This window comes from Coffea arabica, chromosome 8c, assembly GCF_036785885.1.
Source record: "Coffea arabica cultivar ET-39 chromosome 8c, Coffea Arabica ET-39 HiFi, whole genome shotgun sequence".
NCBI classification, from domain to species: domain Eukaryota; kingdom Viridiplantae; phylum Streptophyta; class Magnoliopsida; order Gentianales; family Rubiaceae; genus Coffea; species Coffea arabica.
In genome coordinates, this window is record NC_092325.1 from 6,959,158 (window position 1) to 6,971,658 (window position 12,501).

Here is a 12,501-nt window from a genome sequence, read left to right on the forward strand (position 1 = left end):
TAGGCAAAAACAGAAAAGAAAAATCAAATCAATTTTTGTTAAAAAAAAAAGGGTAGCAATCACGCGCTCGTGCACGCGTGCACGCTATTCATCCCTAACCTTCGTACAAGGCCAAGAAGATGCGAGGGAAATGGTACAAATTGCAGCAACCATTTTGATCCATTTTCACTCATTTTTCTTTCATTTTTTTGCTCCATTGGATCACTCCAGTACCAATCCACCTAGCTTTAATCCAAATACCAAGAAGATTCCAGAAAACAAGAAGATCAAGGGCCTTAAAAATGCAAAAAAAAAAAAAAAAATCAGTTTTTTGGTCTACCATCTAGATGAGGGTTTTAGGAGATGGGTTTCATATAAAAGGAGAGAACAAGAGGTAAGGACAAAAGGAGGGTGGTGGCCAAAGGAAAAGGAGGGAAAAAAACAGCAAAAAGAGAGAAAATCGAGGGAGAAAAAGGAAAAAGAAGAGCAGAAATTTTTCCAAAAAAAATGAGCCAGGGTTGGTGAAGAAGCCTATTTCGAGGCCAAAATCGGATCTTGGTCTTGATCCTCTAGGTTCTTTTTCAGTTTCTACACTCACTATGCTGGTAAATCTATAACTTTTGTTCAGAGAAAATCTCGAAAAAACATTTCCAGATCCCTATAAATTCGGCTCAAAGCAGCTTGCTCGCCAAGGCTGAAATTTTTGCAGCAAAGTGCTCCTGTTTTCGTTCCAGTAATCCACACGACTTTCTTGGAGCACCTCGCGTTCATTTGACTACACTAGCATCCGAAGGTAACTCTTAATCTTTCCTTTGCTTGCTGCAATCCACAAAAAAAAAAAAAATCTTTAACTCATCAAAAGAGAACTTTTTCTTAGATTATGGGTTTATAGCGCGGGTTCTATGTTTTTGCTGGGTATGATGCCTCTAGTTTGACTAAAATATGACAAGATTTGGAAGCTAATGTGAATGTTTGTCCTTGATTATCTTTGCAAGCTTTGTAGTTTATAAGCAAAGTTATACTTCGCAATGATGGAGCCAAGGGGGGGCAGAGGGGGGCCATGGCCCTCCCTAAGTTTTGAAAATTTTAATTCATAATATATAAATATGTGTAAAATAAAATTGACTCTCCCTAAATATAAATTAGTCATCTTTGAATGGAATGGCTTGCAAGCTTTAATTTGTCATGAATGTCCATATGCCTATTACATTCATTGTTTGGCTCATAGGCTTCAACTTGCTTTAATTGCAGCTTCTAGAGAAGTAGCTTTTGTTCACCAGTTCTTCTTCAATTTAGTTTTCATTATTAACATTGTTACTGCATCTAGCAAACGTAATGATGAATTAAAGGAGGCTCAAGCAATTGAAGTTGCTACTAAGATTGCTAATGGTGAATTTGAAACTGGAAGAGGGCTTAATCAAATTGGTACTTTAAAACGAGCTGGAGATACTCGTTGGGGTTCTCATTTGGATTCTATTTCTAGTTTACTAAAAATGTTCAATGCTACTTGTGTGGTTTTAAGTAACATTGCATCTGATAGAGGTTCATACTCTCAACGTGGAGATGCAAATTTTGCTTTGAATCAGTTGTTATCCTTTGAGTTTGTTTTCACTTTGCATCTTATGAAGGACATTATGAAAATTACTCATCTTCTTTGTATAGCATTGCAACAAGCACAACAAAGCTACTGAAGAATTTTTTAGATTTGGGATGGGATGAGTTCTTGGTGAAAGTTAAATTATTTTGTGAGCAACATCAAATTGATATCTCATGTATGAATGCTCAATATATTGCAAGACGTGATAGATCTCGAAGTCATCATGATGAGATTAGTGTGAAACATTATTATTGAGTGGATATATTTCTTGCAACAATTGATTATCAATTGCAAGAGTTACATAGCAGGTTTAATGATCATACCGTGGAATTGCTTATTTTGAGCACTGCTTTAGATCCTAGAAATGGATTTATGTTGTTCAAGATTGATGATATTTGTAAACTTGTAGAGAAGTTCTATCTGAATGATTTATGGAACAAGAACTAGTACGTCTAAGAATAGAATTTCAACATTTTCAGCTCGACATTCCAAATCATCATGAATTACAAGAATTATCTGGTATTCATGAGTTATGTCAAGGCTTGGTGAAGACAAGAAAATCAGTGATATATCATCTTATTGACAAATTGATTAGACTTATTCTTACTCTTCCTGTATCAACTGCAACTACAAAGCGGGCATTTTCAATTATGAAAATAATCAAAACAAAGCTCCGAAACAAGATGGAAGGTAATTTCTTGAATGATTGTCTAACTGTGTATATAGAAAAGAAAATTACTGAAAAATTTAGCAGTGATTCAATCATAAATGAATTTAGTTCTATGAAAAAGCGTAGAGCTCAATTTACTTTTAAGAAAAGATGTTGAAATTTTAAAGTATGTTAACATAACTTTTATTTTTTTTCAATTGAAAATAGTTACATTTATATTATATGGTTATATATATATATATATATATATTGCATAGGTGACATATTGGAGAGCATCTTATCATAATGTGTAAATTGAATGGTTTGTGATGTTATAAAATATTTAATCAAAAGTTATCTTTTTTATTAATTATTGTTATGACTGTACCACATGTTTATGAATAGACATACCTTTATAATTAAATTTAATATTTGATATTTTTAGATGTCATATATTTAAATAGAATAAAATTATTTTGAACACAATGTATTAAGACAATTTTATTAGGAAAAAATTTTGGCTCCCAAAAAAAAAATCCTGACTCCATCACTGATTTACTTTAGGGTTTTGATCAGAATCCATGAGTGAAAGTGATCTGTTTTCCTTTCTATCTGCGAATCTGGGGTGGGAGATTTTGAGTCATTAATCCCATGTTGTTCTGTGGTTTGTTTGCGGGGATGTGGTTCCTATTGGATCTAGTTGATGATTCCGTGAATTTGGTTTGAAGGTTGCGGCTGTCTTCTTGCGTTGAATAAATTTCTTGAGTTGCAGAAAGAAAGCTTTCGGTGGTTGCAGAAGAAAGCTTCTGAGAAGCTTTGCAAACTTTTAACAACTGCCTTTTGATCCCTGACTTTCTAAGTAATAAAACTATGGCCCAAAATCTTCTGTAATTGAACCATTTTTGTCCTCTTAAGTTTTAATCATCTCCTTTATATTTAAGATGAGTTTTTTGGGTAGATTAATTCTGGATTGTAACACATAATTAGTTTTTAATATTTTTTTTGTTGATTTTACCTTGTTGGGCTTTGTAAGAAAATTTAATAGTGGATTTGGTTATGTTGTTTGGGTTTTTGGAAATGGGTTTTAGTTAGTATTGATTGGGTTTGGCTTGGGTTAGGAAGTCATAGCCCTTGCATTTTTTGGCTGGGTTTGTTTGTCAAAAGTGATGGGTTAGCCTGCATATTTTCTTGAGGCTTTCAGCTGGGTTTGGGAAATTTTCGGCCCAAAAAGAGGAAAAATGGCCCATGGCCTTTTGTTAAGAAAATCTGGTAATGAAATTGCAAATCAGTCCCTAGCCTCTTGAGTAATTTACTATGGCCCTAAAACTTTTAACTTCTTTCTATTCGGTCCCTAATTTAATTGCAAACAGGTCTCTAAACTTTATTTTTCTTTCATTTTGACCCCTAAATTTTGTAATAATTATAATTTGACTCCAAAAGCTTTCTTAATGTTTGCAATTAGAGCCCTGGTAGTTTTGATTCTTAAATACAAGTTAATTTTCTTCTTTAATTGTTAATTATACTTCATTTAAGTGCTTTAATTGGTAGATTGCATGATTATTTCCATTTCTTTACAATTAAGTTTGTGCCTTGATTATTTTGTTGATTTTGGAGCATAAATAGGGCAAATTTAACCCCATTTAGTCACCATTTCAAGGGAGGTAACTTCTTTTATTATTTTAAATCCTCTTATGTGCTCCTATGTGTTTTATGTGTAATTGCATGCTTTAAGTGCTTTTTCCTTTAATTTCTTATTTTATTCATTTTAAGTTTCATTTATTTTATTTTATTTTTTATGATTATTTGAGAGGCATTAAAATGCCAAATTGTAATAGATAGGTATTCAAGACATGTATTTAGTTAGCCTATGTAATAGATAGGTTTTAATTTTTTACTAAAAATGTATTTAGTTAGATAAATGTAATAGTTAGGTTATTATTTTTTAAATTCCTCATTTAGATTGTAATTAGGGTCCCGAATGTAATAGTTAGGTTTTTATTTGCATTTATTTGCTTGCGTGCTTGCATGCTTATGTGCTTAGGTATTTTACTCGCTTTCTTAGGAGATTTGCATATAAATATTATGCTTACATGCTATGTGCTTACGTGTTTACTTACTTTAATTATATTTATATGATTTTTTACGTTATAATAAATGCATGACGTCACCACACTAGTCCAACGCTAGTCGTAGCCTATTTTCTCGATTTCTCGCTAGTCCAACGCTAGTGAGAACTTATAGACATGGACTAATCCAATACTAGACCCTTAGGCACCATCCACGTGTTAGATCATGTTTGCGTGACGTGACAATCACTACATTTCATGCATATTTTATACTTTTTAGGATTTTTACCATTTTGCATGATATTTCTTCTATATATATATCCCTTATCCCTATATGTGAAATATGACATTTAAACTTGCATTTCATTTAAGAAAAATTAGAAATAGGTTAGTACATTTGTTTGATTAGGTCAGAGAGCATCCTTCAAATATGGGAAATGGATGAGTATGGCTCCTTAGTTTTAGCACGTTCGTATTTCCTCTATAAAAAGAAAAATTGAGTTACGAATCTTAGTTCCCGTACCCGTTACGTTGCATGTTTCTCCTTTAGGTCACGTATATTTATATATTATAATTCTTCTTTTCTTTGAGTCTCATTTTTGTATATTCGTGACCTCTGCTAATAATCATTTTGGGCGTCACAAATAATGTGATTTGCATCAATTAAACTCTGAAGAGATATTTCGACCCTCCCAATATCCATTAGGTCTAGGTTTGCATCCATGTAGTAATATCCAAATGTGATAAGTTTTATAGGTTAGATTAAAAAAATTTTTGACTAAATCACGCAACTGGCTTTGGTTAGATTGAAAGGGTGTCTTAGATCAAATCTTTGTCTTCCCTTTTTCTAACCGTGACTCCTGAACTTTTTTCTCTTATTTTCAAAAACCTGGAGTCGTTTAAAAAGGGTTTTACCTATTTTTTATTAAAAATACATTTTTGGGTGACTTTGTACACTTTAACTCAATACCAAGTGGCGATTTCTATTTTTTCTTAAAAACCCTTTTTAAACTATTATGTTGGGCCAAAATCGTCGCATTTTTTAAGTCCCATTTTAAGCCCTTTTTCTTTATTTATTCTCTAAAAATCAAAACTTATTTTCACTTAAAATTAATCAAAATTTCATTTTTTACATCACATAATTTTTATTTCAAAAAATACGGCGTGACAGCTCACATACAATGCCCGTTCTGCCAACAACCATGACATCTATTTCAAATCAATACACTATACGCTCAAATCAATACACTAAATGTATTGCCTTCATTGGTCTCTGGCTTAGTGTCTGCCAACTGTGCTACTGCCCTTAATCACTACTGTTTGCTTCACCAGGGATGATGGGAATGGCTAAGTACTGTACATGATTTCTTCTCTATTCCAATTCATTCTCCATATGCAACGTCATTGGATGATGTAGATCTTTACTTCTACTTCCTTGTTTTTGCTTCGTAAACGCCTGCTTAACACACCTGCGACACCATGCATTTTTGTCTTTCATACACTTTGTGCCCCAAAAATCTCCTTCTCGAACCTATAATCCCATTAATGTATCCAAGTTTGTCTCTCCACAACTGTTTCTCTCCCTCCATCTTACTATTGAATGATATTTTGACTGCTAAATGGTGTGGTTGGTGATTTTTTCAAATAATTCCGATTCGTTTCAATTTTTGAACATTTGAAACCCACATTAAGTTCCAATGGCGTCCATTTGGTTCACAAAATCATAAAATCTTGTATTTGATTCCTACTATCCATGTAAACATGTGTTAATAGTCAATCCATAAGAATCTTTATAGAGACCTATAGTTTTTGAAGCATATCTTATCATAACTTGAATCCAACCTACCAATTTTTTCTTATCCCAAAAAAAAATAAATACTGTGTGACCTATGGTCCTATGGGTACTCGAACTTTTACGAACCAAAAAAGGAAAAATGTGTACAATCGGACCAACCTCTAATTGTGACTCAACTTTAATTGGCTTGCTAAAAAAAAAAAAGAAAAAAAATTGGTGCTAGTAAATGCTTGATGGTTATTTTAGCCCCAAAACAAAATTATTTTTTTTGTTGATGGTTTCTCTTTATAGCAAATCCACGCCTTCATAGACATTTTCAAAGGGTACGCCACCGCGCTTTCATCTCGTCAAGCTTCAGGACTTCACATCGCACCTCTAACATGGCCTCCACCGCTGCCGCTGACGCTGACGCTGACGCCGCCACAGCCACCAAGGAAGCAATAGAAAACCTGTGGGAAGAAGTGAGAGAACTCAGCCTAGGCTCCACCACCACCCAAATTGACCACCTTCCTTCTCCACCCACCCCACTCCAATTCCTTCGCGACTACATTTCCCCCAATAAACCTTGCCTCATTTACAACTCCATCAGCCACTGGCCAGCCCTCTCTTTATGGCCCTCAACTTCTTACCTCCAAGAAACCCTCAAATCCTCCCCTGTTTCACTCCACCTCACCCCCACCGGCCGCGCCGACTCCCTAATCCCCCACCCTCACTCCAACCGCAGCTCCTCCCCTCTCGTTTTTGCCTCAGCCCATGTCGAAAAAGTCCCTTTTTCGACTGCTCTGAAAAGGGTTTCTGAATCTAGTACTTGTACTGAAAAGGGTGCAAAACGTTGTGTTGGTTATTTGCAAGAACAGAATGATTGTTTTAGAAATGAGTATGGTGATTTATCCCAGGATTGTGATGATCATATCCCCTGGGCTTCTGAGGCCCTGGGATGCCTTCCTGAAGCTGTTAATCTTTGGATTGGGAATCAGTTGTCTGTGACTTCATTTCATAAAGATCATTATGAAAATCTTTATGCTGTCATTACTGGGGAGAAGCGATTTTTGCTTCTTCCGCCTACTGATGTCCACAGGATGTATATTCGCGACTATCCAGCAGCTCAGTATCGCTACTCTGAGGTGACATCCATCTTCTCCACGATGCCAGATTTTTATACCAATATTTCCATTATTGCTAGTTTGGGAAAAAAAAAAAGTGCTCTTGTTATAACATTGAATTGCATTTTATTTTGGTAGTGGATGAAATAGATTTTTGAAGGACCTAAAGATGTTGACTTGGTTGGCATTTTGCTTGTTTGTGATTTGATTTTTGGTTCTTTGTAGGATACAGAGGATTTTGAATTAGAAATTGAGGATCCAGTGAGGTATGTACCATGGTGTAGTGTGGATCCATACCCTTCATTTGAGGGCATAAACAGGCAAATGGCTGAGTTTCCTTTGTATTATAATGGGCCAAAGCCATTTGAAGTTACAGTCAAGGCTGGGCAAGTCCTTTATTTGTGAGTTTCTGTCTCTCTTTTTACTTGGTCTTGGTGCATATCTGCCGTGGTCAATTTTTTTCTGTTAAGTATGTTGCACCCAAATTGTTTATGGTTGAAACGTTTTTTCTTGTTATTATAAGCATGTATGAGAAAATTGTCTGAGCAAGTAGACTTTTGAGTAAATTTTCAGCATCATCCTACTGAAAGTTGTTCCTATTGTTCTTTTAATTGAAGTCTCAAAATTCTATACATTTTGAAGTGACTTCAGAAACATTGTACTCGGGATTTACTTACTCTTATTCATGAGAAACAAAGTTAGAAGGTCAATGTCATAGGAAGTGGCAAATAACATGTTTAATAATTGTTGAAGTTGAATTATCAGAAATGTTGGATTAGTCTCCGAATAATTTGGTCTTGCAAAATGGTACCTCACAAACCTCACTGAATGAGATTGAGGAAAACTTTTCTTCCTCTGCTTTGAGTCTTTTTAGCTCTGGCCATGTTTTTCCTGCCAAACTTCAATGTACATATACAACCTCATATCAAGTACATACATAATAAGAGCAATTCACCTGTGATATCAACATAAATGAAATGACATATCAACGGTGTAAAGCCAGATGATTAGCCTGGAGGTTCAGCTAAGACTCTGTTGGGAGCTTGTGCCTAGGCAGCGCTTATATGGGAGAAGTCACCGTTGCCTTTGGAAAATTACGGTGATAAAGTTTTTTCTTCATATATATATATATATATATATATATATATCTCTTAACCTCTTTTTCGAGATTTATAACTAATTCACAAGAAATCTTTTGGTGTGCAAAACTTAAGAGGAGAATGCTGTGTGGATGGGTAAGTAGCTTATGAGAATACAGTGAGACTCAAGTGTTATCTCAACAGTGTGAACCTGTACCTTCTCTTTGGAGATCTAGCATCTGTGGACTGATTTGGCCATATAGCAACCTCAGATGAACATTGTGACTGGAATGGGACATCCCAGAAAATTTGTGCTTTTGTACCTTGCTAGTCTTTAGCGCCCAGTGGATCAAACTGTGAAGGTTCATACTTGTATAGAAAAAGCAAGTAGATTTGCTTAATTTCTGGAAGTTCTCTTTATATTTGGAAGTGTATTTCATACTTTGATAGGACATTCCTTATAGATGTTGAAAACCAGAATATGCCTACCTGTGCTTGAGCTAACGGGATAGTAATTGTCCACTGTTGCTTTGAATTTGTCCGGCTGTCATGTAAATTGAAGATATCTTTTACTTTTAAGTGGTACATTGAAAACAATACTGACCTCAGTTTGAATTTAAAGTACTAAACAATTCTAGTCAACCTAGTACAATACTAGAAATCAAAATGAAGCTGAACACACAAACCACTATTGGTTTAGTTATTATGCTTAACCTTTGATTGACAAGAGATTAGGTGATGTAGTTTATGAATAGGTTCCACTTATATTAATGTTTAATATAGAGGGAAGATTTTCTATTGGAAAGTATTAAGACTAAAATATGTTGCATGAATTGCTCATGCAATTCAGAAGCATATATTTCCAAGCATGATAAAATTAAGGGAAAGTGAGATAGTTTTATAGCATATCCGAAGAAGATCAGAAGTTTTAGTGGGAGGCACTAGGCATGTAAATATGCTACTGAAATGATCAACTAGTAAATCGAAGTAAAATAGCTTGTGGCTGGATTGAAGCAGATCTCCAGAATCAAAGTATGCTGAAATGGAGACAAAGGTCCACATTGTTGGTCAGAGGAATTTCTGTACTCTTCTTCCTTGAGGAAACTATTTAAGGTCTTTTGCATCTTTAATAATATGTGGTGAACCAAATTGAAGCATAGTGCCTATGTTCAGCTAAAACAAAAATGACCAGGTTACTAGTGGTTCCTCTTGTCATTGTTTAGGATCACTTAAAAAACCAAAAAGTTACTGAAGATGGCCAAATATAACTTCTGGAATGATTCCTTTTTCTCGTACTACTGATTTTCCATTTTGTTTTTTGGGGGAGGGTGATGTTTCTAATACATCTAAGTTTGTTGATTTCAGTGTATTCCTAACTCCATCATTTGCATCTGGCAGATTATCAATTAGCTAAAGTGATGTATGATGTGATCAATGCAGGCCAAGTATGTGGTTTCATCATGTTAGTCAATGCCCAGACAGTAGAGGACTGACAATTGCAGTGAACTACTGTAAGATCAGTTGACGGCCTCCAGACATTAGGAAGTCTGGTTATGAATTATCTTTTGCTAGTGGCTTCACTCCAACTATGAACAATTGTTTATTCGTGTGGCAGGGTATGATATGCGGTTTGATATTAAATATGCTTACTTCAACTTCTTGCAATCCATAAACTACATCAGTGACTCAGCATTTTGGGGAGGACATGTGGATTCACATTCTAAGGTGTCAGCAAGTAAAGGAGAAGATGAGTTGGAAATGATAGAATTTGTACCAAATGGAGATGCAACAGGGCAAGGAGTTAGTGATTATGATGATTGAGCTAGATGTAGTAAATGTCTGGAGTCTGGCAAAGCAGAATATACTAAGAGGATTTTGAGAAGCTAACTGGTGACACTACAGATGATTTGACCTATTGGAAGTGATGATGATAGATCAGGTACTTCACTTCATGCTCTTATTGCATATGTTAGCAGTTTGAAGTAGGTTTGGTTTTCATACTCCTTTTTACAAGTTTCTTATCATTTTGTTAAGAAAGCTGACAAGTTGCCTTTGCTAGTTTAGCTTTGGCAATGCTAAGAACCTTTTACCATTATAACAATATACTTGTTTTTGGAAGAAAGACCAAATTTATGCTATACCTTAATGAATGGTGGTCCTAAACATATATATCCTGGACATCCTTGCAGCTTCTGTAATGGGTTTTATCGCATTTTGCTATCAGAATTTGGGATATCAATGCAAGTGCACAAATCCCAGTAGTAGCAGAGTTCAGATGGAGCCGATGGGAGTTCAGATGCAGCTTAAAAGAGGTGAAAGGTTTTGGGCTTTGTGGGTTTTCAAACTGGGTCTGGATCCTCCTTGGGCAAAACTTGGCTTTACTTTGATCTTCAATGTCCCCAGAGATATATTTAGATTTTTTTTTTCTAACATCACACCTCAAAATACAATTTTGAGGTTTATTGCACAGATAGGTTTGGGGTGTACTTCTTTGTGTTGTTCAGTACATTGCACAGAAACGACCACATTGATATTGACAGTGCCTTTATTTCTGTTGCTATAGTTATTGAAATGCTGTAAAAAATGGTCAAATCCACTTCTGCATCTGCTGGTACATGTTTGTTGCCGCATTTGCCCACGTTTCATGTTCTTTTGTGTGGTGGAAGATTATGAAAATCAAAGTATTGACTCAATGGTATTTTCTGATACTGTATATCTGAACAAGCATTATCCAGGAACAATCTGAATCAAATCCAGACAAGCGTTCTGACATCCAAATGGATGGAGTTTGAATTTATTTCTTTCTCATTATAGTTTTATGAAAAATTGTTAGAACCAAGCGTCCAACAAAATCATTAAAGTGCCTCAGATTAGAAATGCCTTTCAACACAATTGGTTTTTTTTTTTTTAAATATTATTTAAAAAAAATTTTTTTTGACCTTTTTTAATCCCAAAGTGAGTCTGTTAAAAAATTTTTTTTTTGACCTTTTTTAATCCCTAAGTGAGTCTGAGGTGAATCCAAATTACATATGGAAATTCAGGTCCAAAAGTAGCTACTAGCATGATGAGTTAACTTAAGACTATCGCTAGTGAGTTTTTCTTATTCGAGTTCAATGCGCCAATTTCCATGATAAAGCTTTTAAAATGCCCCTTTAAGTTTTCTGCATCGGTTAAAGTTGTACCTTAAAATTCAAACGGTCTAATGAACTATTTAAACAATTCAGCTACTGCACTAGGACTTTTCCTAACAAGTTCCTTCCTTTCCTTTGTACAAAGCAGAAAGTATGATTAAAAATTGTGACTTACAGGTACAGCCAAAAATGATGAACCTATTTGAAAATAAAATTGATTCAACACGAAGGAAGAACCAAGAAGCCAAATGCTCAGCAACAGAATACAACTTCAAAACTTTGATGCCAAAGCAAGTATTTCAATTTAAGGCTACATTATTGCTTCTAAGAGATTAGGTGAACTTGTTTCCCTAGGCCAAGAAAACTTTAAATGACCTCCTATATTAATAATAATAATGTTTCCCTGACCCCAAAGCTGAAAGTTACCTCAAATCTTTGCACACTTGTGAATTCCACCTAGACAAGATGAAAATAGCAAAGTGACGAAGTACAAGAGAGAGTGACCTCAAACTATTTCTTCTTTCTTTCCCTCTGTTGTCTGCAATCTCAATTGCATAACTACTGCTAGTAAAGACTTCTACATTTTTCTTAGCTTTATTTTTTTCGACTTCGGTCATCACCATGAGTTAGGGTAGGTCTTCGGGACCATAGGTTGCTTACAAAGATATTTACTGATCACTCACCAATATAGTTCTCACATCGGTAACGAAATTCGAACACGCGACCTTTTGTGAGGAAGCAGTCTGTCCTTATTAACTGAACTAACTTGTGTTGGCTTTCCTAACTTTATTGAGAGGATAGGATGTTCTCCCTTCTTATGACCGTTACAATTAGACTAAAAGCATAAAAGAGTTAAAAAACTACAGCGAAACAAATAAAAAAAAATGAAAGGAATTGCACAAGGATCAGGAAGCTAAAAACAAGTTACATTCTTATAATTTGAAACATTTTAGTTAGTGCAATTTGCAAAATTGGAGTTGATCATTGTCTCATTCTTTCTTATCAAACTTTATGACCCAGAATAAGTTTTAAAGGTATATAATTAACTTTCCAAAAATACCGTTTTGGAAGTGTTGTGAGATTGAAGTTCACTCTACCATTG

At 34.9% G+C, this 12,501-nt stretch overlaps 2 protein-coding genes across 3 annotated transcripts; both read left to right on the forward strand.

Annotated features, from left to right (window-relative positions):
- The first annotated feature begins 326 nt into the window (after window positions 1–326).
- LOC140013351 (uncharacterized) lies at window positions 327–1,670 on the forward strand. Its single transcript, XM_072062613.1, has 2 exons — window positions 327–373; window positions 1,208–1,670. Exons 1-2 carry the CDS (start codon window positions 327–329, stop codon window positions 1,668–1,670), a joined length of 510 nt encoding a protein of 169 aa, XP_071918714.1.
- A 4,629-nt stretch (window positions 1,671–6,299) lies between these two features.
- On the forward strand, window positions 6,300–10,961 carry LOC113706385 (lysine-specific demethylase JMJ32). 2 transcript variants are annotated; one of them, XM_027228289.2, is made up of 5 exons: window positions 6,300–7,210; window positions 7,415–7,590; window positions 9,709–9,779; window positions 9,884–10,207; window positions 10,458–10,961. In XM_027228289.2, the coding sequence occupies exons 1-4, from the start codon at window positions 6,467–6,469 to the stop codon at window positions 10,087–10,089; spliced, it is 1,197 nt and encodes a 398-aa protein (XP_027084090.1). In that variant the 5' UTR covers window positions 6,300–6,466; the 3' UTR covers window positions 10,090–10,207; window positions 10,458–10,961. The 2 variants fall into 2 exon arrangements, with proteins under 2 accessions (XP_027084090.1, XP_027084091.1); XM_027228290.2 differs by having other exon boundaries at window positions 10,493–10,961.
- Window positions 10,962–12,501: the final 1,540 nt, after the last annotated feature.